This window comes from Convolutriloba macropyga, chromosome 8, assembly GCF_964194025.1.
Source record: "Convolutriloba macropyga chromosome 8, txConMacr16.3, whole genome shotgun sequence".
Taxonomy (NCBI): Eukaryota; Metazoa; Xenacoelomorpha; order Acoela; family Convolutidae; genus Convolutriloba; species Convolutriloba macropyga.
This window is the reverse complement of record NC_134475.1, coordinates 60,339,602-60,365,061: the sequence shown is the minus strand read 5'-3', so window position 1 is coordinate 60,365,061 and position 25,460 is coordinate 60,339,602. Positions and strand designations below refer to the sequence as shown.

Here is a 25,460-nt window from a genome sequence, read left to right as displayed (position 1 = left end):
GGCGTTGCTATGCGTGATACAACTGGGTTGAAGAAAAGATTGCTCCGCACTTTCTTGGACAAATTCAACAATTACTATGAGAGGAATAAATGCCCCTGGAGACTGGTATGCGATTGCACGACAAACAACTGTAGAAGCAAGTTTAAAATTTAGAACTTGCAAATTGAAGGGGTCCAGAACCCTTGAGCAGTATCACAGAAGCCCTACTACCACTACTACTTTAAAGCTTTTCGTGTGAACGGATTCGTGGAAAGCTTTTCGTGTGAACGGTTTTTCGCATGAACGTGAAAAAAAACTGAATTTTGTTATCTAATAAACTGAACGAAACAAACTGCTGTTAATGTAAAACCCTTGGACTTTTTCCTAAATTCTGTTTTATTATTATTATTATTATAGTTATGTGACTCTGCAGAAATCGCTTCGCGGTTCTCGATAAACGCCAGAAGTTCTGTGACTTCAAGCAGAGTCACTTAACCATTACTTAATTTTAAGATTGAAATGACTGACAAAGACTCTTACGTACCTTATGAGCTAAGTTGTACTTTGCTCGGACATTCTAAGGATGTCAGGTGCTTAGATTCGGCAGACTTAGGTTCTACGAATGAGCCCGGTTCCAGCACAGGATTGTCCGACGGGCGTCCTGGACATCCAATTCTAGCATCTGGATCGCGTGATTTCAGTGCGCGGCAATGGAAATCCAAATCACCGAGAGGCTTTCAAGAAGGTAGTACACTAATGGGAGTTTTATCAAATAGCAATTGCTCTAGCTTCTTTAGAAGACATTTTTATGAGCCTGACCAGTTATTTTGACCAATTGAAGGGTTTGAGAATTCGTTTGTGCTGGAAATGCTGATAGATATTTTCTCTTTGGTGATTAGCTGAAAGTTTATAGCTCTAGTCTTATCATGATATTATTGGCAAGATTATAGCTAATCCAATAATATTGTAACTCTAACGATTGTTTCAAATGTCGAATTAAAAATTCATGTACGAGTATATCGATGCTTATTTGCCTCTTGTTTTTTTCAAACGTTGGCATCCGTTGTAACTTTACGGGACTAACTGTACAACTAACTCGTCACCTGCAGCTATGATCGCGATAATCTAAACAATAGGGAAGAAATATCAGCTGTTTATTGTTTCGAACCCTTAGAGGGGCAGGGATTTTATATTTAAATGGAATGTTCATGTTCTTTACTCAATTTTTTGCCAACCTAAAATATCTTATCTAGCATAATAAGATAAGCCACGTTATGCAAATGAAGTGTTGCTCATCTAAACATTCGCCTGAACAGTGTTTGATTTTAGAATAAACAATCGAGTTCGGTTTTATTTCACTATAAAAAGTTGCATAATCGTGGTTGATTGTTGGTAAATTTGTTAATCGTTGGTAAATCGGTTTTTCGCTGTATTACTTTTATTTGGCGGTACTTTTTTTGTTGAGATGTCTATGGCTGGTCAATATCACATCTGTTCCGTAGAACAGTAAAAGTGGTATAAATGAAAGGCTCTTGATAAACTGAATCGATCTGAGAAGTCAAAGTCAATTTTTGAAAATCTTCGGAAAGAAACAAGATTGTTCTTGCAAGTCTGTGCGTAGCGCAGTATGTTACAACGTGTCTCTCAAGATTGCAAAAACAACCAATAATTTCTGTTAGAGGAACCGTTGGTAGTATCCGAAAGTAACTTGTGTATTGGAGAAAATTACTTGTAATGTTTGAACCAAAAAACATGACAAACACAGCACACAAAAACTAACCCCAATACCACAAACATTAAAAAAACCTTTTTTTGGCAAACTTTGAAATGAACTTAAGCTTTTTGAAGATTTTCATTAAAAAATTGTTATTGATTTTTCATGGGTATACTGAAACAATTACATTTTTAAATCTTGTTGGAAGCGACTGTAAGAAAACATAAATTTGTTTTTAAACATTTAATCAACAATTTGTTGCAAATAATAAGTAATTTTTCTATTTTTCTTAATATTGACATTTTTCCGCAATTTGCCTCTACTTGTGTCTAACATTCAAAGGAACTAACTCTCTCCCCCAGAGTGATGTGTTTTTAAGATTTTCTCTTAGAAATGTTAGTGTTCTCCTTTTTTTTTAAATTTTTGATAATTTAATTGCTCGAACGAAGTTTGAAGCAAATATTGTAAACGTGCTGGTCTTCTGACGACTCGATGAGTGTTGAGATTGCACGGTTTTTTTTGCGGAAGCAAATTTTTTCATGACTTGAACTTTTGACTTCTGTTTTCGAACAGTGACTTCTGTTTTAGAATGTTTACTTATGTTTTCGAACATTGGACTTTGACAGTAGCTTAGTAACGATTAAATAGTAATAAGCAAGTGCTCGTAATACTCAAGGTCAAAAGTTTATTTTGAGAAGTTTTGTCCTCATTATAGTCCCTTCTACCTATTCAAACTCGAGACCCTCAGTTACCCCCACCTCCTCCAGTTTTTGCTTGACTGTTTTGTATTTCGAGGGACTTTTTCGGTTTGCGTGATTTAAGTTTTGCTCTCAATTAAAGGTGTGAGCAGTTGAACTCAAGTGGCAGTTCACTACTAAAAGTCAAATGTAAAGTGCGCCGAATTGGAGTAATTGTGTTTTCTATTTAAAATGTATTAGTGGTTATAGTGGTGTAGAATGTCCTCTGAGGACGTCATTTGAAGCCCCCCTTAGTGATTTTAGTTACTAAAATGAAGCAGGGTGTAATAGATTCGAGCTCCCACTAGTCATTCGAGAGCAATTCTTTGCGACGTTTGTCGGTTATGTTTATATGAATCAAAACTAGATCCCAAGCGATACAATGGTACTTTTTTTCTTTACGATGCTTAAAAAAGTCAAAATTTGACTGAAGAAAAAAAGGCAGCCTCGCATGTATATTCCCCCATTTTGAAAAATGTTGGAACGATAGGGTTTGAATTTTTTCGAAGCTTTATTTTCAGACATTAAACCTGATTTTGATGCCAAAGCAATTTCTTATACTTAGTGTGTGCGTGTTTGCTTACGTATTTGTTTGTATGGGACTCCCTGTGTGAACGTGTATATGTCTGTGTGCTCGACTGGCGAGTTACTGTGAGATAAGAATTTTGACATTTTTAATTGGTCTCAAGCGGAGTTGTTAGCAATTATTTTAATCAGGTTGGTTTTTGTCCTTCACTTTTGTTTTTCACCTCTCAGTGAAGGCAAGCTCCGTAAGCTTATGCTGACTTTCTACTTATTGAATGATCGTTTTAACGGCTTCGACACCGTTTTCTCGCAAAATTTAATTGAATGTTTTTCCTCAGTATTTGTAGTTTGCTATTGTAGACGTACATTTTCTGGATTATGATATGTCTCAATGTCTTCATGTGGAGTTACGAATGAACATAAGCCTATTTTAAGTTTTCTGATATCTAATGGTGTTCGTTATTTGAAATTATTTGTTTTCAAATATTATATACATTTTTTTAAAAATTTTATCATTTTTCTTTTTGTCTACTTGTTACTGAGTATCAATAAGACTAGTCCCATGCTTTTTCTTGGGAACTACAAAATAATTTGTCTGTTTTGGCTTTTAGTTGACGCAATTTCGACTTTGTTATTAAATGTTTTTTTTAAAAAATGACTTTGGGTTTTGGATTAAATAATGTTTTTGTTGTTGTTGTTTGATTTTGTTGTCGGCCTTTTTTTCGCAGTCTTAATAATGGCAGGTCTCATCGGCACTCTTATGTGGCATTATTTACTTTTCTAATTAATTTGAGTCGGAAGAGATTTTATTTCATTCACCAATTATTTTTAAACAATATTTGAAAGTTGTCTATTTCTTCCTCATTTGGCAGTTAAAGAAGATATGGATTAGTGGGGTCGGAACATTATGTGCAAACGCACATTACCGGGCCTCCTTGTTTTTTACATAATTGATTCGCAAGTTTTTTTTATTAAAAAGCCAGCTTCAGCTGGTAAGAGTTGGTCAGGACAATGAGGCAAAAAACGTGCACAACTATTTATTTCTTGGAAAATTTGGAAATGTCGAAGAAATTTATATTTGCTGTAGCTATATTCTACTGATTTTGGATGTATATTTATCTGCTGTTGAGAAGTTGATTTTTAAGTATAATGTCAACGCAAAACTGTTCGCTAATAGATCGTTTAGTTGGAGGAACAATATTCTCCAGGTATTTTCAACAGAAGGTTAAATGTTTTCGCTGATCTATTGTTTAACGTAGAAAGCTGAGAATAGCTTCATTAGCAAGCCCAACGAGCCCAAATTTTCAGATGCTTTTCTAATCTCGATCAAATTTTCTGAGATTTTCAGTATTATTCGGAAATTATAAGCCAAGGGAAAAGATTATGGTAATGGAAAAACTGGAAGTTAATGTCCGAGATCTGGTTGCTTGAAAGACTAAAATTGTATACAAGCCCTATTATATGTCGGAGTTCCATTTTTTGGCCGATGGTAAGCTGCTCTTGGCTATTTTTCAAATCCATTTTCAAATTGTATGTCTACGATTTCCCGCAAATTTTCCGTGTTAGACTCGTTGCTTAGTGTTAGCCTCTCCACAAGTTGTAACCCAGCAAGTCATCGGAACGGATAGTTTTCAAATTGATCAATTGAAACCAAAATTGCTACCTTTCCGATTTTCTTAAAGTTTTTGCAGCGTTGCTAAATATTGAAACAAACAAAGAGGCTCTGTAATGTGAGTTTGCACATAATATTCCGGCGCGCTCATCCACATTTTTGACTTATTTGTCTAACAAATGATGAGTAGAGATATACACAAATAAATTTTTTGGTAAAAAAAATTGTTACTAACCCAAACTAATAAATGAATTATTGAATGACATGCGGCTTTAGAGAGCTCATGATACCTGCTTTTAATAAGACTACGAGACAATGCGAACGACAAAATGAACAAAACCAAAAATGGCAAAAAAACTCAATCTAATTGGACATTATAGCAAAATCAAAATAACATCAGATAAATCCTCAGATAAAACCTAAACTACAAAAGTTTACTGGTTTCCAACTACAAAGCAGATGGGACCTGTTCCTAAAGGAATTAGATAACCAGTCAACAGAAAGAGAAAAAACAGGGGCGAAGTTCAAAAATCCATCAATTTTTTTAACCAAATAATTTAAAATGTCATAAACATTAGCTTTTAACTGAAAATGTTTGATAATTCTTTACAAGTGCTCAAGAAATCTGTTTTTGGAAAGAATAAGCCGTGAGACAAGACTGCAAAACAACCACATACAGAAATACAGAAAAATTTACGATATATTTGCGAAAACACCAAGTATTGAAGCCATTAACGTCATCAGCTTTTAATCTTGTTATCATTTCAATTTCTATTTATAATATTCCGTTCATATATAAATTAAAAATATTAAATGTTCACTTGGGATCCATTTGACCAATGAGATTTGTTATCAAAACGAATATTTTAAAGGACAAAAAATTTAACATTCAAAAATAAATTTTAAAGTTTAGGGTCCAAGATAAAACAATTATCGGCTACAAATTAATTATAAAAAATGAGCTTAAGTTTAGATGATAATAAAAGGGATGGGACCTCCCATCGAAGAGACCAAGTTGCAAGTTGACAAAAACGGGAACATATAATGAAGAGTTCTGAAAATTTTAAGCAGATAAAATTGAAATAATCAAAACCACTAGCTTTCAACCGGCCGAATTGGCTAGGTTCCTTATCCCCATCCATTTAAAAGCTATTGAGACCTGTCCTTAATCAGAAATTTCTCACGACTACATAAAAAACAACAATTGCGGTAAAAAAAAGAAAAATTAAGAGAAAATGCGATGGAAAAGTGTCGAAGTCATCAAAAAATAAGGTTTTCAGTGAAAAAATTTGAATATGTGAAATTGATACTCTTTTCAATAACAGTTAGATCTGTCAGCATTCTGATAGTGCGACTTCAAACCATCAACCATTATGAACTGATATACAAAACTCTTTGTTTGTTTGACAATTCGAACTATCAGAGCCATTAAAACCAACACTTTCAACGGAATGCACTAAATACCCACAAAATGAAGGGTCGAAGCCATTGAAACCATAAGTTTTTACGCAATTTATTTTTGTCTATCGAAATTTGAACGCCAATGGGAACTTTCAGTATTGTTATAAGGTGACAAGTCACAATTCTGTACAAAAATCCATTAATCACAAAATTTTATAAAAAACGCAGCATCAGAGTCATAAAACCAATAGTTAAAACCAACCGCTAAGCAGACTATTTTGTGATTTAATATTAAGCATAATTGACCTGCTATAAGGTGACAAGACTTCTTAAGAGTCACAATTCTAAACAAAAATCCAATAATCACAAAATTTTATGAAGACGCAGCATCACAGTCATAAAACCAATAATTAGAAACAACCGCTGAGCAGACTATTTTGTGATTCAATATTAAGCATAATTGACCTATCATTTTTTTTTTGGAAAAACCTCTAAGTTCACAGAAATGAGTTTAAAAATGGTAAATTTTTAATTGTTTTCTGAGAAAATTTTTCCAAACTCTCGACATCCGTCAGGCACGCATTAAAAGCATTCGGCAAGTTCACTAAATCTGCTTTAGGAAGTCAATTGCGCTTTAAGTTAACGAGGCTAAGACTCAAAAAACGCAAGAAATGCAGGCAAAACACGAAACTTATTAAAAATTTTGAATAGTGTCGAAACCATTAAATCCTTGAGCGATGGCCCCTGAAAACAAAATAAATCTTCATTTTGCCCTTCTGGTCATAAATGGGATTCTTCATTAATAGAACTAAAATGACACGAGAAAAAGGGGAAAAAATTTGAAAGGAAATTCAAAAGAGCTCACGAATTTAATCGAAGCCTTTAGATTGTAAACTTTCCGATTAGACAAAAAGTAGCCTTTTTTCTCAGTTCTCGTCTTTACGGAACACAATTTTTTTTTCACTTTTTTACTGTAAAAAACCAGTTTTTAATTAAGATATTGATCCAAAATTGACGCGAAAAGTGAACAAAATCAAACACAAATGCCAACTCTTCACATTTTTAAAGTTCGATAACTCCTGGAAAAAAATGAGCTTTATAATGATACCGACACGGAATTTGCGACAACGGTGATTGAAATTTAGACATGCTAAAATTTCATGGCTCAACTGCTTTATTGTGGAAATTGAAAAAGAGTGGCGGTAATCCAAAAATACGCTTTTTTCACCGCTTAATTAAATACTTCAAGTTGGAAATCAATTCAAGTACAGCTTATCAGTTTATTTTCAAACATTCTTTTGTCTAATTTTACATCAAAGACTTGTTCTGTATAATTTTTTAATTTGCTTTCGAATTGTTGTTGTTTATACGACTGCAAACTTTTGGTTAACCGTTTTGTTCTAGAATATTCTTTCGTTCGCTTGAGTAATTTGTGTAACTTTTTGCACTTGATTTTTTCGGGATCCAAATTCCGCTCATTCTGAAATTAAAACTGCTAAATTAAGTTGCGATGGGTTTACTTATGGGAAGTATAGTGAAATTTCGCCAAAATTGGTTCTAATTTTACTTTAAAACTTATTAGTCGAGAATAGCCCGAATAAAACCGTTTGAAGCCCTTGACAGTGAATTTATCTAAGGTACTACCCCCATGCTACCCTACCGAGCTTCGTTGTCTAAAACTAATTTATTGATTATCTAGAACTATAAACGTGGTCAAAATGATTTCATTTCAAATTAATCTATTTTTGTTAATGAAGTTAATTTTTACCATTTAGGTGATTAGTTGTGTCAATTTTTCATGTAACAATGCTTTGCAACCGTAAAATTTTTTGATCAGCGCCTTCTGCTGTTTTTTTGCATGTTGTAACGTCTGAAGTTTTCATAGTTTATGTGGGGAAAAATGTATTACATGTTAATTCATTAAAGCTGGTACGAAGCCCATAAATAAATAAAGCACAAATACAAAACTATTCAAACATGTTACGTAAAAATAGAGAACAGCGAACAGTGAATGCTCAAAAGGCACAAATTTTACACAAAAGTTTGGAAAGTTATGCAGATGTTTCCAAGTTGAAAAGTTTTGGGTCTAAGTAGTTCGTGTCTTCTAGAGCGGTAACGACCAACGCTGGAAGAATCACTTCCGCATGTGTTGTGGTTTCTTCCAGGCCTGTGTATATTTGGGAAGTTTCGCCGTATAGAGTCTCTTCGTCTGAAGATGAAAACTCGCTTTGTCCAAGATTGATTCGACTTTCGCTCATTCGACGAACCATTTCCGACTTGAAAGTTTGCTCGAACTCGGATTGTGTCATATCGTCATTCTCTGTGATGTAAATGTTCCAAACTTCTTGCAGCAATCGGTTCTCGATTCCACAAGCTGTGATTCTTTCATTCGGAACATGTCTCCAACAGTCCTCGGCTATTTTCCAGATTTCGTCTGGACATATTAAGGGTTTTGTAAATGACGCAAGAGATCCACGCTTTTCAGTAATGTGGCAAGCGACTTCCATATCGCTCAGGTTTTTAAATGGTTTGTCACCGTAAGTAAATATTTCGTATATCAGAACACCAAAACTCCATATGTCGCTTTGCAGTGAGTACGAACCGAACTGAATAGCTTCCCAAGACATCCATCTTAAAGGCAAACACCGATTACCAGTTCTCAAGTAATCTTCAGGATAGAAATCTATTTGAGCGCCCGTGAAGGTTATCTTGATCCCGAAGTTTCCAGTTACAACACACGATCTGGCGCTAATATCGCCATGCACAAATCCGTTTTGCGAGAGGTACGAGAGCCCGCTTATAACTTGGGCAACTGCCAACGACAGCACTTGGACTGGGTCTTCGTGAGCCGGTATCTGGCTCCGCGCCTGCATCCGTTTCAGGAACATTCTCAGGTCCAGGTATTCGTGCATGTATTCGAGAACAAGTGCGATTGGTCCAATTGTTTCTTGTATACCGAGGATTCCCAAAATGTTTGGATGGCTGAGACGGCAAAAGTTAATGAGTTTCGAACCGGTCCGTTCGTATAGGCTTCGCTGAGCGAACTCGATTACTGTGACGTTGCTATGGTATTCTTCAGGCTTTATCATAAAGGCTTCTGCGGAGTACATGGTTCCAAATTTACCGCTTTTGAGGACCCTATTAAACGCAATGTTCTCATGTTTGACGACCTTTATACACGGGTTGGCAAGAATGTGTCTTCTTAAAGCATCACTGCTGCAGAATTTATCACCGTCGCTGTGAAGAGCGGTGTCGTGGAAGCTCATGTTTGTTAAAGCTGGTTGCTGGCTAGCTGCAATGTTGAATTCATTGAAACATGTCCTTGGTTTAAAAATTGAGGCTGGAAGTAAAGTTGCTCTAGAAGACCTGCAGAAGTAGACGCCGATAGCTGCAATCATAGCAATGAATACAGTAGCTGATATGGCGACTGCACTGATAATTCCAGTATGATAAATTAGGTTTGATCGTTTTGGATTTTGCAGCTCTAGTGCCGCGCTTGTATATGACTGGCATTCTTGAATCGAGCCAGTTTGAGCGTTGATATATTGTGTGATCATGAACTTTCGAGGCTTGCTTTTATCGACACTCATTCCTTCTTGAATGGCAGCAATGCTTATTTGATAAGTTGTTCTGGGTAACAAATTGGGTATTGAGAAATGCTTTTGGTGGATTTCGTGACGTTCTGTGCGACTTTTTGGCAATTCTATCTCGACCACGTATATGATGCGATCTGAAAAATTGTGCACGAAGGGTTCGTAGGAGAAACTGACCTGAATCGATGAGCAATCGATAGCGCTGATATTTGTTATCATTGGTTCGTAGTGAGAAGGGCAGTTTGATTCCAAGAACTCATTTTCCTCGCCGAATGTCAAAAATCGAGGCTTCTGATAACAATAATATTCGTTGTATTTTGACGAAATGTGCTTGAACTCAATCAATTGATGTACATAGAATAGCTCGCAGCTGCAAAATATAGAATTACTGTGAAATTCGAAGGTGCTCAAATGTTGCACTTGATTAAGGTTCCTGACATCACTCAGCGGAATCTTGTCAATTTTGTTGTTGTTTATTTCGAGAACCTCCAGGGTTGTTTTAACGAGTACAAACGCGTCTGAATGCAAATCAGTCAGCCTGTTAAAGCTGAGGTCAATTTTCTTCAGGTTTACAAGACCGTTGAAAGCTTCAGGAGAAACGTGAAAAATTTGTCCTCGGGAAAAGTCAATTTCTCGTAAGTTGGGAAATTGGACGAACGCATTGGAAGGTATGCTGGCTATAGAGCAATCGCGACAGGTTATGGCAACTAGGCGGGATGAAGGGTCGTAGCTTCCGGGTTTGACCTGCATAGCTTTCTGGACAATCAAGCGCTTGACAATACTAGGAAGGGAATCGGGGAAAACAGTGCACCTGAAAAATAAATAAACGGTCAACCGAGAATGGTTCATTTTAATAACGTACGCTTTACAGTTACATTTTATTTTTTAAACTGTTATCAGTTTCTAATTTTCAAATGACATCAAAAATTTTATGGCAGTTACGATTGGTTTTAGATGTAGCAGTTCTAGATCGGTTCATGTTCGTGATAAACAAGGCTGTGCCAAATAATTAGTTTGAGTCTTAGTACCTGTTCGTATGACATTTGCTTGAAGGTAATAGACTCCAGTTGTGACTATTTCAATTGGAGGTGCTAAAATGTTTTCAATTGAGACTTGTAATAAACTGATTTTGCTGTTAAACCATGAGAAGAGTCCATTAGCATTAAAGTACATTTTTTGTATATTCATTTTTCCAATTTATAATATACATTATTCTAATGTACATAAAATAATGTGCATATTTTTCTAACTTTTTACACAATATTTCAAATCAAAGTTAGAAATTCCGTGTTCTGGTTAAGCATGAAAATTATTTCTGAGGTAGAGCATTTTTTGTTCGAACGGTGCAAGTTTAATAATTGAAGCACATGTTTGTCATCACATTTGCTTAAAATCTTTGTTCAAGAGTAAATTGCTCGACTTTTGACTTTTCCTTTTTACTTACTTGACGGTGTAAGAATGCGCACTCTCGCAATAGCAACCAGGGGGCATGGCGTATTCGAAGCAACTGCTCGCTCCACTGTCAATACCACTGCAATTTACTGGCTGTGAGACAAGAATAGCCATACCTCCAATCAACAATGATAAAAAGCGAACACTTGTACTGTTCTGAAGAGATGTCCCCATTTTGATGTTTTAGAACATAAAACGGATCTCAGGCTATGGTGTTGCTTCCTTAGCTGTTGTAATTGAACTTCGCCGATCTTGGTGCTGAAATATGTAAAATTTTTGGCAAAATTTAGGTTTTCCTTAAATCCGGTTAAACTTTTACTGCTTAAAATTGAGTAAATTTAAGAAATCTGGTTTTTGCAGCTGTTAAAACTATAGGAATAACTGCAGATATTAAACAAAATTCGGTTTTAGCAGGCGTTGAAACAAGGGAATAACAGCATATAGTGAATAAAGTTACAATGTTTTTTTTGTTGAGTTGATCGCAAGGTGAATAGTTTCTATCCGAATTAATCACTTGTAATTGTAAGTATTGACTGTATTGTAGATCGAATCAAACTTGTTTTGGACAAATTGACCAAGGACCACCTAAGCTAAATTAATGGGCTTGTTAATTGATAAGTGTCAATTGTTATAATTATCAATGAGCACTACTTATAACTTAATTGTCAAAATCTAACCACCAAACAGGGCTGAAAAGTTGAATTCAAGTCAAATAAACGAACAACGATGTAAATAATGTGCGATTATTGATTGAGTTAAACCCGCTGGGATTAGCACGGTGTGTCTTCCGCTGTGGCTAAATATGTTTTGGCCTCCCCCCTGCGACAACAAGTGCCACATTACTCATCACTCTTAATCCACACAGTTTAATCCTCTCTTACCAATAGTTATAACTTTCTCACTAACCAAAATGAGTTTGCCACTTTTCACACTGTTGGCTGTTCGGAGGTTGTAAGGTTAGTTATATAATGGCGATAGAGTTAGTAGGAGTGGTGATTTGAGTTTGAAAGTGTGAGACGCTGTTTAAGCCCCCCTTAGTCCCTTTGGCAATGTGCGATTAGACCCCCTCGGGGTGAAGAAGATAAGTAAGTTTGGGGCGAAAAGAGACGCCCAAATTCTCAATTTGTAAGATAAATGTTCTGTGTTATTTTCTGTATATTTTTGTGATATTTCTGTATTTTCTGTGTAATGTTTTGTGATATATTTTCAAAAAAGAATTGTCAATAAGAACAAAAATGTTTCAATGTAATTATTTCTTCCTGTTGAAAAAGATAAAATTAATATTTTCTCACTTTTTTGGCTTGATAATTTTTTAACAGCTGAATTGACATCTGATTAAAAATTAAGATTTCATATTGTGAACGTGGATAAAGCCGTCATGTTGTTTAAAAGACGTCACAATCAAATTATGCTACATTAGAAATTTGTTTCTTACGCGTATGAATGTTACAAGAATGATCAAGTTCTGAGAGCCTAATCTTGGTCTAATCTCTTCAATCAAGTCAGCCAATCAGAATGATAAGGTACCGCTATCAATGTTACACTCAACTGCGGTTCTTTGATCTTGACTCTGTTCTGCTGTTTAATCTCAGTGTGAATAAATAATTCTTTGGGTCTCAAGCTGTTGAAAACAAAGAAATTCAGTCACACTTTTCAAATTAGAATTGGTATCAAAATGGTTGATTGAGCAATTTGAAATGAAAGAACTGATTGAAAAGTAGTTGATCGGGTAATTTATTAGAATAATTAAGTACTTACTCTGCTAACAGGCTATAACAAGCATGTACAAATGAACAATTGATAATTGTTTCGTGATTTTGCAGTATCATTGAATGAAATTGAATAAGCCAGAGTTAGAAGCCAGGATAAACAAGAACCCTGGGTATCTATGGAAAAGATTTGCAAGCAAGCAACCCAGATAATGCAAAACAATCCAATTAGTTTTCCCGAGTTTTGAATAAAGAAATTAGGTAATTAGATGGTTTCTTGTGGGGCTCTGTACGTTTCAACGTGACTTGACTAAACTGAAAGGTATTTGTTATGTACTCAAGAGCTAGATATAATAGAAAAGAACGCGGAATAAAAAGTGACTAAGTTAACTTAGGTGAAAATAAGCCAATGACCTAAATGCACAGTTTTTGGTAGATTTGCTGTTTATATCGAACTGTGATTTTGCTTTATGGTTTTAAATTTTTCTTCACGATGTCCCAAATTTAATTGAAGCCATTCTGGCTGGTATCACGCGAGCGTAGTTCTGGCGGTCGTTCTGAGGAACCGTAAGAAGTAACACGTGTTCAATCAGGTCTTAAGTCTTTCTGAAATGGTAAATGGGAATAATGTGATATAACATATACAATGTAATCAACAAACTATTGGTAAACTGAAACGATAATTATGAGTAATATGGCAATTGGTGAAGGTGTGACCAAAAATTGGGCAGTCTGTTTTTTAGAGGCAAGGTCATTTATGAACCAGGGACGTTAATTGAGTCATAGTTTATGACAACCTTACAACACAAACTTACAAGTTCATTTATAGACTAAATATATGAAAATTTCGGCAGTAAGAAGCATGCGATTAAATTTTATACTTCTGTATTTAAATAGCTGTATGGAAAATGTGTTATTGATAATTTGAAATATAAAGCGAAACAGAATTAAACACAACGCGTAATGTCCCGCTCACTGGTTAAACCCAAATAATTTATCATAATTGATCGGGCGACTAATCGTTTGAAAACTTAACTAATCTTTTTTGATGCTGAATAAAACTCAAAGTTAAATTTGTTTTGGGAAATAAAAGGATTTTCAGATATGCTGGAGTTGTAAAAATTATTGTAAATTTTCAATATTTGATGAGACTTGCAAATTCACTCAATTTCATTGACAACCATTTTCAGTTAATCTAGTATGCATATTTAAGGTTTTACTTAATTCATCGAAACCATTGTTAACTTAAAACCAACGGCATACAAAATTTTCATTGTATCGACGACAAAAGAAATATATTTTTTCTGACAACATCTAATTGCTGCTGGGTATTTTAAACAAGAGGGATCGTGCGAGTCGATGCGTAGCTTCGAATGTTCGAAAGTACCTCTCAAGGTTGCGATAACAACCTTAAATTATCTCAACTTGTTTGCATTGGAAAAAAAATACTTGAATGTTTGAAAAAATCATATGCAGTCTTTATTCTGGAGACAAAAACGGAAACTTTTTTAAAGAAAGATGAGTGTAGTATAATTTGAAAGCTTCTCACAGACTCACGCTAGCACACACGTACAGACATTACGTAGACACATTTACAAACAAGCACACACGAATACAAACCCCGACACCAAAAAACACCTTCTTGAAATTTATTTTTGGCAATTGGTCTTTAAGTTTCATCACCGTTCAATTAGGTTCCTATTTGTCTTTTTTTAGAAACCGTGTTCTGGAATTTTTGAGGCAGTTGTATTGGTAATCGTATTTTTAACACTAGACTTTGATATGAACTATTTGAAGTTTTTTTCGAAAATTTTTTGTTACTGACGTTTCATGAGCATAATGGGCAAATTATTTTTTAAAAAATGTAGATGGGTCATTCGTTAGATTTTTCAATCACGAATGTATTTTTGAATGTTTTGAAACCGGAATTTGTGGCCAATATTTAGTAACTTTTCCTTATTTTTTTTCTGACAGTTTTTACACTCTGCCTGTTTGAAACGTTTCTACAGAAAGGCTTCTTTTGTTCTAAAAGGCAGTCCTTTCGTTGAAATGGGGATCAATGTTTTTCAGTTAAACTTAGATTTTGGCACTTTGCGTGTTTGGAATAGGATTAAATACTACATTTTAAAAAATTATTATTCACATGAACTGAAAAAAATGTTTTTCTGTTACTTTTCAAAAACTCATTCGTGGTGCTTCCTAGTCAAAAAAATTAGTTCTTCAATTGAAAGAAATGCTCGAGGATAAGAAAAGATCAGTTCGAATTTCAAAATTCAGAGAAGTCAAGATGATTTATATCAACATTGGTATTAAGTTCTTGAACCTGGTGATCTGCCAACTCCAACTCTTTAATTCGTTCTAATAAGAGCACCTATTAGAATGCAATAAAGAGAAGAACTGTTTAATTCGTTCTCTTTTTTGCATTCTAATAGGTGATATTCTCCAACAATTTAAAGTAGGAATTAAAAAGATTGAAAACAACTCGAGAATTTAGAGCAAAAAATATATTTTCTGCTTAAAGTTTTACCTTTTCAAAATTGATTTTTGCTATTTTCAAAGCTCTAAATTTCCTGAAATCTACAGAAAAATTTTTTCGATACGGATAAACATTGTTCTGTGTGCTAGTTTGTGATCAGCAGCAAACAGAAAGGGGGATAAAAAATCTTTAACAAAATTTTGTAAAGAAAATTTTTTTGTCAAATAGTTTAAATCAATAGTTTCTTTTTTTGGAATTGTAGCGATTGTTACTGGAGTTACTTCAAATTTCTCCGTTTTTTGCTTTTGTTTCCACACTATCTGTCTCCCGCTCCCCCGACCGATCTTTTTTTCCGTTTCAATGTTGACTTCGAAATTTTAAAAGTTCACTTTTTTTCAAAACGGGGAATATATATGCGAGGATGGCTTTTTTCTTCAGTAAAAGTTTCACTTTTTGCTTGCGCATCTCAGGGAAAAAGATCAATTTGCAGCTCTTGGAATCTAGTTTTGATTTATATTCAACAAAACAGAATTTTTGAATATAAATCAAAACTGCATTTCTAGAGCTGCAAATTGATCTTTTCCCCCGAGATGCGTAAACAAAAAGTGAAACTTTTACTGAAGAAAAAAGCCAGCTTCGCATATATTACCGTTTTGAAAAAAATGTCAACAATAATAGTAGGATGGTGTATTGCCGATTTAACACCAGCTACATAAAAAAAGGTTATAAGAATTCGAGGGCCATTGTTGCACATGACTGTCGCCTCTCGTCGTTCTCGTTTTTTAATCACTTACAACTTTTTTCACCATGCTATAGAATTCCAATGTTTAGTAATGTTTTTGCTTATTCAAGCCATAAAGAATCATTTGTATTGATTAATGAGCGTGACGGAATAACTGATGAAATTGCATTATCCCATCAAACGCCTGGGTTAGCACGCCCAAGTACATTAACCCCATTGATACGTCAATCCTCATATGCGACTACCTTATCATCGTTTCGCTCATTGTAACGGTTTTGATTTTTAGGTTTTTCTATTATAGCACCCCACAACATTCCAGCCCCCATGTTACTATATTTTTTGTCAAGAGGTGTGGGTAAAATTGACGAATAAACAGAGGAGAAGGGGGGGGGGCTATGATGAGAAGGAACCGATGTTTTTAATCGTAGTCTTTTTTTTTGGGACCATTTGATGACGCTACAAAAGGAAATGTTTCCGTTGCCTTTTTTAACTCAACTAAATTGTATGAGTGACCTTGTTTTCTGAGCTCATGAGTGACATTTTATGCCAAAGTTTTATGACAGAGGCAAAAGTTTTTTATCTGCTCTTACTTGCAAATGTTTTTTATCTCAATATATTCTGATATCCGTATTTACTTCTTTACAAGCTTGGATTGCTTCGATTTGTTCTCGTCGTCATTATATATTGTTTTCACATCGAATATTTATTTGTTCATCATAAGTATTCCATGTTGGATCTGACTAAAGATCTATATAGTGCTGGGGTATGATTCAGAACTTTCTGATTTATGCTCTAATTTTTCAATTGGATTAACCAACTATTTTAAATAAGCTTTCGCAAACCCTATTTTTTTTAAAGCGCTTTACACAATAATTCGAGAAAATTTAGCCAATCAGATTCCGTGGTAATGTCTGTTTTTTCGGAAGCCTATTGCTATCGTTTTAATTTTCGATGAATAGCTTTAGAGTTGTTTAAACCACTGAAATTGAAATGAACAGCGCTTGATTTTGTTTGTTTGATTGATTTTTAGTTCAAATCTTAATTTTTAGTTTGTTTGATTTTTAGTTCAAATCTTAATAATGGCCTATTGTAATAAGCTCTTATGTTTGATTTGTTTTTAAGGACCTTCCTTCGCGGGCCATGGAAACTTCGTGTCCTCAATCTGCATTATTCCGCCCAACTCGAACTGTGACAGACCTCTGATCGCGACTGGCAGTACGGACACCACTATCCGCATATTCGAGCTAAACCAGAACCAGCCAGTGAGTCAGCTGGTGGGCCATTCTGGCAACGTCAGTGCTCTCAGGTCGGGCCCAAGGGGGCTAATAGTCAGTGGCAGTTGGGACTCAACTGTGAGACAGTGGCTCAAGGGACAATGTGTACAGACTATGGCAGGTTGGACTAATTTAAACATTTTACTATAGCATACTCGCGGAGCTCAGTAACCCAGTTTTCGTCGCTGAAATAAGGGATCATTCACTCAAAAAGAGGGCAGTTATAAGAACCGACCTCATTTGATTAAATCGTGGATCAAATAAAAAATAGCAGAGCAGGGTGGTTGGTGCATAAACCAGTCGGGCTTCATGAGTTGACCTTTAAGTTCATCACGGCACCATTAATATACCTTTATTTGATAGAAAATTGTTAGTTTCTTGAAAACCCTCGAGTCATTCGTGCCATTTTGAATCATGTCGGTGTGTGGAAATTATACCAACCGTCTACTAGACGTCAAAAAACGCTAAAAACGAAAGGACTCGCTACTAGAGAACTGACTTCAACTTAAGATGTCTTGTTTTGTGTTTCAGACGGTTTTTATTTCTTTATTGTGCATAGTTTTTTTGGTACTATAGTGTGTATTTCTTGAGTTCTGACGAATTTTCTCAGCTGTTCTTTCCTTCTACAGAGCTGCCCTTGCATTGTGATGTTTGCTTGTGCTGTATTTTTAGTAGGCTAAAAGCAGTTACTTAACACTTCTTTTTTTCCAATAAACAAAATCCACAAGTTAAGTGACCGCACTGTTAAGTATCTTTTTATGATTTCTGAATTGTGTATATTTATTTGATGAGATTCCAACTCGCTTGCCTTCTTTTTTGTCTGATTTGTGACCCTAATTTGTACGACTCGAAGAGTATTGGCGGAGCGTCTTTTTCTTTCTCGGTAATTTTGTTGGAGCATTTAAAACAGGAATTCAAATGCTTGAAAACAAAGTGTTTAGGTCAAATTGATTAAGAAAAGAGAAAGACTAGAGAGAGATTTTCTGTTCATGCCGTGTTTTTAGAGATAGCGAGAAAAGTAGGTGTAAAAAATTTCAGTTAATTGTGCACATTTTTTGATCACGAACGGCATTTTCTAAGAAAAAAATGCCAGTTTTTTCCCAGGTATAGGTTTTTTAGGTGTTGCGAAGTTTGTAGCAATTATAAAAAGGTCTTTTTATTAATGCGGTTTTTCTTTTTGACCCATTTTTTGTTTGACCCTTTTGACTTTTTGTTCTCAGAAATGTGGTAAACAGGCAGCGCCCAGAGGGCATAAAGTAGCTGAGCAGCTCTCTTGGAGCCTTACTGGTATGCGATTCACTGAAACAGTTCCATGATGTGATGAGTGGTTCTGCATCTTAAAAGTTCAACTCCTCAGTCACCCCAACACCCCGGCCACCCTCCTGGCAATTTGACGATTTGAAACTCTTGTTCAGATTTCCCTAACCCTACCCCACAGCCATCGTTTTCGCTTGAGCAACCCCCCCTCCCCACACCCGAGATCTGTGGTTAAGATTAGATGCTCTAGCTGTTATGGCTTGCTTTTGATTTAATTGTTTAGTTTGAGTTATTTTTGTTAAAGGTGGTGGTAATTTTGAGCACATTTTGGCCGATCTTCGATTTTATTTGAACCTTAATTGCCTATTTCTGATATTTTGCTTCGCACTGTTACTTTTCTTGTTCAATTTGTAATTAAGACCTAATCTTTAGCTGCTGCTCCTAACAGGTGGCATTGAATGCTATAGAGGGAATTTTTCACTGAATTAAAATAACACGAGTTCCAATTCTTTTTTGTTCATTTTTTCTTTGCTTTCTTTTTATTGTTGAATATTCCTGCCAGGTGTTTGGTTGGTCAATGTTTGAGTGGAAGAAGTACTGTTTTCTCTAAATGACGGTTGGGAAATTGCATCTTAGCATTTTCTGGAAAGTTTTGTTTGAGAATTTTGAAAAGAGTTTAACTTTGTGCTCCCTTTTTTTCCTTTCCCTTTCCTCAGTTTTCTCTAAATGAACTATTTTTTGTTGGTTCTTCATAAAAATGTAGTGAAGAACCATTTAATGTTTCAAAATGATGGTTTTATCGTTTCAAAATGGTTAGTACAATTATGTAGGAAGTTCATTTTCTACTTCGAGATGTTTCAGGATTTTTTCCGGCTGTCTTTTTACTTCGTCGAATAAAAGTTTGTTTGACTTCTCTAGGCTAGTTTTATTCTTTGCTAATTCTGGTCAAAATGCTTTCAAACGGCAGTTGCTAAGCAAATCAATCTCAAAATGAACGGATTCATATAAGAAAACGAAATCAAGAATAGAAACGGAATAAATCCATAAAGCCCAATTTTAGATGCTCGCTACTTGAAATTTGTTCTTTTCTCTATTGCTTAGTGGTATTGATGACAGCGCCTGTGTCCCCTTATTATGGTACTGGAGTATGTTTAAGTAAGGAATAACATAAAATGTCTTTATACTTTAGGCCATGAGGCTGCTGTATGGGACGTGGAGCTTCCCCTAGAGTCCGACCAGATCCTTTCGGCCAGCGCTGACAAAACAATCAAAGCCTGGAGTTCTGGAAAATGTGTGCAGACTTTCGTTGGTCACACCGATTGCGTTCGAGGCATTGCGGTCGTTTCGAAACAAGAGTTTGTGTCATGTGCCAATGATGCCACAGTTCGACGATGGTCACTAATGACTGCAGATTGCTTGCAGATTTTTTACGGTCATACTAATTTTATATATGCAATAAAACATTATAAAGGGTTGCTTTTCACAGCCAGCGAAGATAAAACCGTCAAAGTTTGGAATCTTGCAAATGCAGTTTCTACTGATCCTGTCCAATCTATAGCAATGCCTGCTCAGTCTAATTGGTGTTTGTCAGTTCTTCCGAATGGAGATTTAGCTGTGGGATGCAGTGATGCCTCTATTCGAGTCTTTTCCGCAAATCCGAATCGAATCGCTCCTGCAGACGAATTGAAAGCTTTTTCTGAAGAAGTTGCAACATCGTCAGTCCCGAGCAAATCGACTATTGGCGATCTTAAAATTGACGAGCTTCCAGGTCCCGAAGCGTTGTACCAAGCAGGGCGCAGAGAGGGTCAAACGATCATGATCAAAGAAGGTGCAGATATAGCCTTTTGCTACCAGTGGTCATCGAGTAAGAACGAATGGGAGAAAGTGGGCCAGGTGTTGGGAGGATCCGGTGGCACCCAGGTGACATCTGGCAAGCAGCTCTACAAAGGCAAAGAGTACGATTACGTTTTTTCTGTCAAGCTCGACGATGATAAAGAAGCCCTTAAATTGCCTTTCAATGTGACACAGGATCCCTGGCATGCAGCTAGACAGTTTATTTTGGACAACGAGTTGGACCCCTTGTTTTTGGACCAAGTAGCTAACTTCATCATAAATAACACTAAAGGTATGTCATCCCATTCTTCAAATGCTTCTGTAGTTTGAATATATAGAATTACCTCATATGCTATTGTTCGATATTTTGAAATTGAACTTACATGCAGATCCGAGATTCTGCTCACACCAATTTTTAATTGCTCTCGTAGAGAAGCAATTATTGTAAACGTGTGTCTTTTTTATGCAAAATTTTTGCTTGACCGTTTTGACTTTTCGATTGAATTTTACGCCTTTGACTTTTTGCGTTTACTTTTACTTCTTACCCCCATCCCCCGACTGAATTGATTAGAGCAGGCTGCAATTGATTAGAGCTCCCACTAGTCGTTCGAGACCAATTTTTTCCGACGTTTAGTCGGTTATGTTTAAACTTTTAGAATGTTTAGATTATTTTGAAATGTAATTCTAATGTGTCCACATTTAATTAAAAACAAAATTTTCAAATAGTGCATCTTGCAAACAGTTGTAAAAATGGTAGATGTCAATTTTGGGACAGTTGAAGCTACGCCTTAGGACCATTTAGAATAGGACCATTGTTAGTCTGACTGGCTGAGTCAGACTAATTGTTAGTCTGATTGTTAGTCTGATTTACTTTTGATTTTACAATTAAAGGTGTTTTTAGTACATAGTTGGCGTTTTGGAATACAATGATTTTTCTGACGGGCTTCACAACGGACCTCTGGCGCTTTATCAAGCATGTCTTCAATATATTTTCATTCATAAAAACTGTAGCCTACAAATGCAATAGATGGAGCGTTCTATTGAACATTTTTTCTCTCAAAGCAATTAATGTAATCATGTGTCTTATATTTTTTTCGCCTAATCGTTTTTGATTTTCAATTGATTCTAAGGTCCTTGAGTTGCGTTTTGCTCGAATTAAATTGTTCCCTCTTTCAAAATATTAAGTAGCTGAACTCAATTATTGCCCGGTTACTACTAAGAATAAACGAAAAGCGCGCCGCGTTTAATAATTGAGTGATTTCACTTTTCACACTCGAAGCCTTGAAGTAACTGTGCACTTCTGATGCAGTTCTCCTGGCCTCTAAATGTATAGTTCACTTAAATTTTCTTGGGATACGTTCTGTTTCGGCCCACAGCTTAGTGGGAATATATGTTTTATGATCCGCAGGCGCATGTGCATTATTAATTGCTCTCGTAGAGAAGCAATTCTTGTGAACGTGTGTCTTTTTTTATTCAAAATTTGTTTGACCGTTTTGACTTTTCGAGTGACTTTTACGCCCTTGACTTTTTGCGTTTTGCGTGATCTAAAATTCCCTCTCAATCACAATTTCAAGCAGCTAAACTCAATTGGCGGCAATTTAATACTCAAAGTCAAATGAAAAGTGCACCGAAACTGGTGCCATTTTTCACTTTAAATCTTAATAGATTCTGAACTTCTTGGTCCCATTCCCCCCCCCCCCCAACTCAAACAGGCTGCATTTGATTAGAGCTCCCACTAGTCGTTCGAGAGCAATTCTTCCGACGTTTAGTCGGTTATGTTTTTTTACATAGTAACGTGCTATATAAAAACTAATAATTTGTAACTGGGGGTCAGTCATAAAAACACTTGGAGCGAAACACAATAGATCCTTCTCTTGTTTAATTAGCATATTTTTAGGAAGTTTGAGTCGCATTTCCTCAATTTATGCTATCTATATTGTCCGTATAAAATAATAGAATTAATTTTGTAACAATACGCGGTTGAACTTGAATGAAAATTAAAAAATTGCTCTCAAACGAAGTTTCTATCAGTTATATTAGTCCTTTGGTCTTTACGAAACGATTTTTCGCTTGACCGGTTTGTGGGCTGACCCCTTTAACTATTTGTCCTCAATAACAGAATGAACAGCTAAAGCGCGGAGGACAGCAAGTGACTGAGCAAGTGTCTGAGTCTTACGCCTTAGTAGTCGCTAAGACTGCGATTCATCTAAACTATTTTGAGGAGACAAATTCATAGTGCGAAGGGCGAATCTTAATCTTTGACTCTGGGGAGTTTCACTCCCTACGCCTCACAACCCCCCACTCCACTCCCGTCAAACCCAACCGGATCAAGCCCTCCGAACCTAACCCCCTATTTATTCAAAAATTCCAGCGAGCTAATAACATTTTCTAAAGTTTAAACTTGCATTTATTTTGCGTGTTTTGTTTCTTTTTTGAGCGCTCCGAGCATTAGGCATTCAGAAATATTTATCTTAGTTGATATCTTAGGCCTTGTGACGTAAGCTTTAATTTCTTTATCAATAGGTACACCGAAAATATCTTAATTTATCAGTTGGTTGTAGACAGTGAAATGGGCATTTCGAACAATTGTTAATTAATGGCCGCGTCAGCAATTCCAGGCAGCTAATATTGCGCTCCTAATTTTTTTTATCGTCTAATTGATTTTTGTTTTGTCTCACCCTGACTTCTTGGAATTGACTTTTTCAATGACTTCAGTGACTTCTAGTGCTTTGCAGCTAAAATTTGTGTTTGTGATGTCATTTCTGCTTTTAGGTCAATTGCGTGACTTACCCCACTCAAAAAAACGACTTCTGAACTCACTTATGTAACATTTACTAATTAAAGGTCAATAGTGTGCATCTAAGTGGTCCCAAACTTATATGCGCTAATTCTTGAGTATTAGAGCCTGTTCAATCTGTATCTTATTTCTTTAGTTGTTTCAATTCATGGAAGGCCACAGGAGTCTATCGCGGCTATTTTCCGACAATCTGCCGGCTATGTTTTTCCATTGTCGAAAACCATTTTTCATTGTTGGAAACCATTAATTAGGTTTCCCCTCTTTTAGTCTGTTTTTTTCTTTAAATTAATTGGTTTCTTTTAACATCGATCCTTTACAATAATTATGAAAATTAATGGCCCTAAAACTCTTCCCACGGGAGCACCGTGATTTAGAGCGAGCCAATATTATTCTGTAATCCCATTTTGAACACATTGTTTTCTATGACAAAGAACAGAACAAATATGTTTGCTGTGTCTTCAAAAAACATTATTCAAAGATGTTTAGTTAAAAGCTTTTAATTGCTCTCGAAGGAAGTTAGTAGCAATTATATTAGTCCTGTTGGTCTTTTTTGCTATTTTTCGCTTGACCTATTTCTCGTCTGGCCCATTTGACTTTTCGTCCTCAAAAACGGAATAAACAGGTAGCGACCAGCGGGCATTAAGTTCTCTTAGAGCCTTTCAGCTCACTAGTATCCAAGTATGCGATTCACAGAAACTGTTTTGGAGACTTACACCTATGGTGGGACTTCCCGTTCCCCCCCCCCCCCCCCCCCAGAACTTCCCGTTCCCCACATCATAGACCCCCGTCCCACCGTTGCCCCTCCTCCACTGTTGCCCCCCCCCCCCCACGGTAGCCACCCATGAGACCCCCGGGCTTTACTGCACCCCCCGCTGCGCTCACCTGACGCCCCTTCAATTAAGCTAAAGCTAGCCTCACTAAACCGTGGTAGCTAATGACGAAATCAACCGCTCGCCGGTCGTTTGAGAGCATTTCGCCCGACGTTAGTCGGTTATGTTTTCTAAGTTTAAAAAGTCAGAACTCTTATTCTTAACAGCTACAGAAGCTGCAGGTTCTTTATTGTGTGTTAGGTGTTCAACTTGGTCGTTCTACCGGGAACGTTGATCCTTTCACTGGTAACCCAGATGCCCAATATGCCAACTCAACTCCAATGACGTCACAAACACCAACTCCCAACCAAGAAAGTGCATTCAGAGCTGGGTCAAACCTTGGCAATGTAGATCCATACACTGGACATTCCGCAATGTCTGGGGTATCAACTAGTGCTGATTTGACGGAAAATGAGTATTTCCCACTCAATGATTTTTTGACACTGTTCAACTCTAATTTCGCAAAAGATGCAGAAAAGATTGTGGAATTTAATGAAAAAACACAATACAAGTTACCTTCAGAGGCCCTCAAAATGGTGCTATTTACCAATCCGGATCTGAGTAGTATCGACAACGCAACTTCCGACATTATATCTTGTCTTCTCACTTGGGAAATTGACTTTGTGTTCCCATTCTTTGATATCTGCATACATTTCACTAAATCAGAAAAATTTTGCAAATCGATAGAGCCAAAAATGAAAGCAATTTTGGATAGAATTATTGAGATTCGGAATTCGCCATCAAAGCCGTCGCAAGCTATGGCGATGAGGTTTCTTGCCAATCTGTCAGGATATTCATGCGGTCAAAATGCGCTGAACAATTGTGCTTCAGAATTAACGCACGTTGTTGAAAGCTACAGCAGTAGCACTATCAATCCCGTATCGTTAGCGTTATCAACTTTGATTTTGAATCTTTCTGTGTTGGCTCACAAAGAGTCTTCTGAAATGAGTTACCTGTACCTGGTACCAGCCTTTTCCCAAATGATTTCACGTGATATTCTCGACGAGGAGACTACATTCAGATGCCTAGTTGCAATTGGGACTGTGTGTCAAAATTGTGAAGTGATGCGAGAAGCGTGCAAAGGAAGTAATCTCGTTCATGTTATTGAAAATGTTACTACTAAACTCAATTCGGCAAAAGTTAATGAATGCTGCTCTAAATTGACAAAAGTGCTAAAGTGAGCATGCTTTGAGTGCAAAGGGTTTTTCTCCATTTTCAATTGCATAAATACAAGGGTATATTTATTTATTGTGGGCAACTAGATAATTTTTTTGTTTTCAACGGGTACAGCACTTCAACTAGAATCTGGAATTGACAGGGGCTGGTATCTCAATCTAACATGCTTTGTAATGGAGAAGAATCAGGTTTTCCGCTCATTGTAATTTTTCAACTTGGTCTAGATTAAATTGTAATTTCAAACGTAAACATTGTTATTGATCATCGTTATTCATATCTAACAAATATTTTGAATAATTCAGTGAAAATTTTGA

The 25,460-nt window shown here is 36.1% G+C and overlaps 2 protein-coding genes across 4 annotated transcripts; one reads left to right on the top strand and one right to left on the bottom strand.

The window, feature by feature from the left end:
* The first annotated feature begins 460 nt into the window (after positions 1-460).
* Positions 461-25,460, top strand: LOC142344893 (phospholipase A-2-activating protein-like). Its single transcript, XM_075396940.1, has 4 exons — positions 461-724; positions 17,063-17,335; positions 19,661-20,596; positions 24,172-25,460. Exons 1-4 carry the CDS (start codon positions 499-501, stop codon positions 25,149-25,151), a joined length of 2,415 nt encoding a protein of 804 aa, XP_075253055.1. The 5' UTR covers positions 461-498; the 3' UTR covers positions 25,152-25,460.
* LOC142344892 (uncharacterized) lies at positions 7,867-13,205 on the bottom strand. 3 transcript variants are annotated; one of them, XM_075396938.1, is made up of 3 exons: positions 11,920-13,205; positions 11,006-11,271; positions 7,867-10,372 (listed from the first exon to the last, which is right to left on the bottom strand). In XM_075396938.1, exons 2-3 carry the CDS (start codon positions 11,185-11,187, stop codon positions 8,020-8,022), a joined length of 2,535 nt encoding a protein of 844 aa, XP_075253053.1. In that variant the 5' UTR covers positions 11,188-11,271; positions 11,920-13,205; the 3' UTR covers positions 7,867-8,019. The 3 variants fall into 3 exon arrangements, with proteins under 3 accessions (XP_075253053.1, XP_075253054.1, XP_075253052.1); XM_075396939.1 differs by having other exon boundaries at positions 12,772-13,205; XM_075396937.1 differs by having other exon boundaries at positions 11,006-13,205.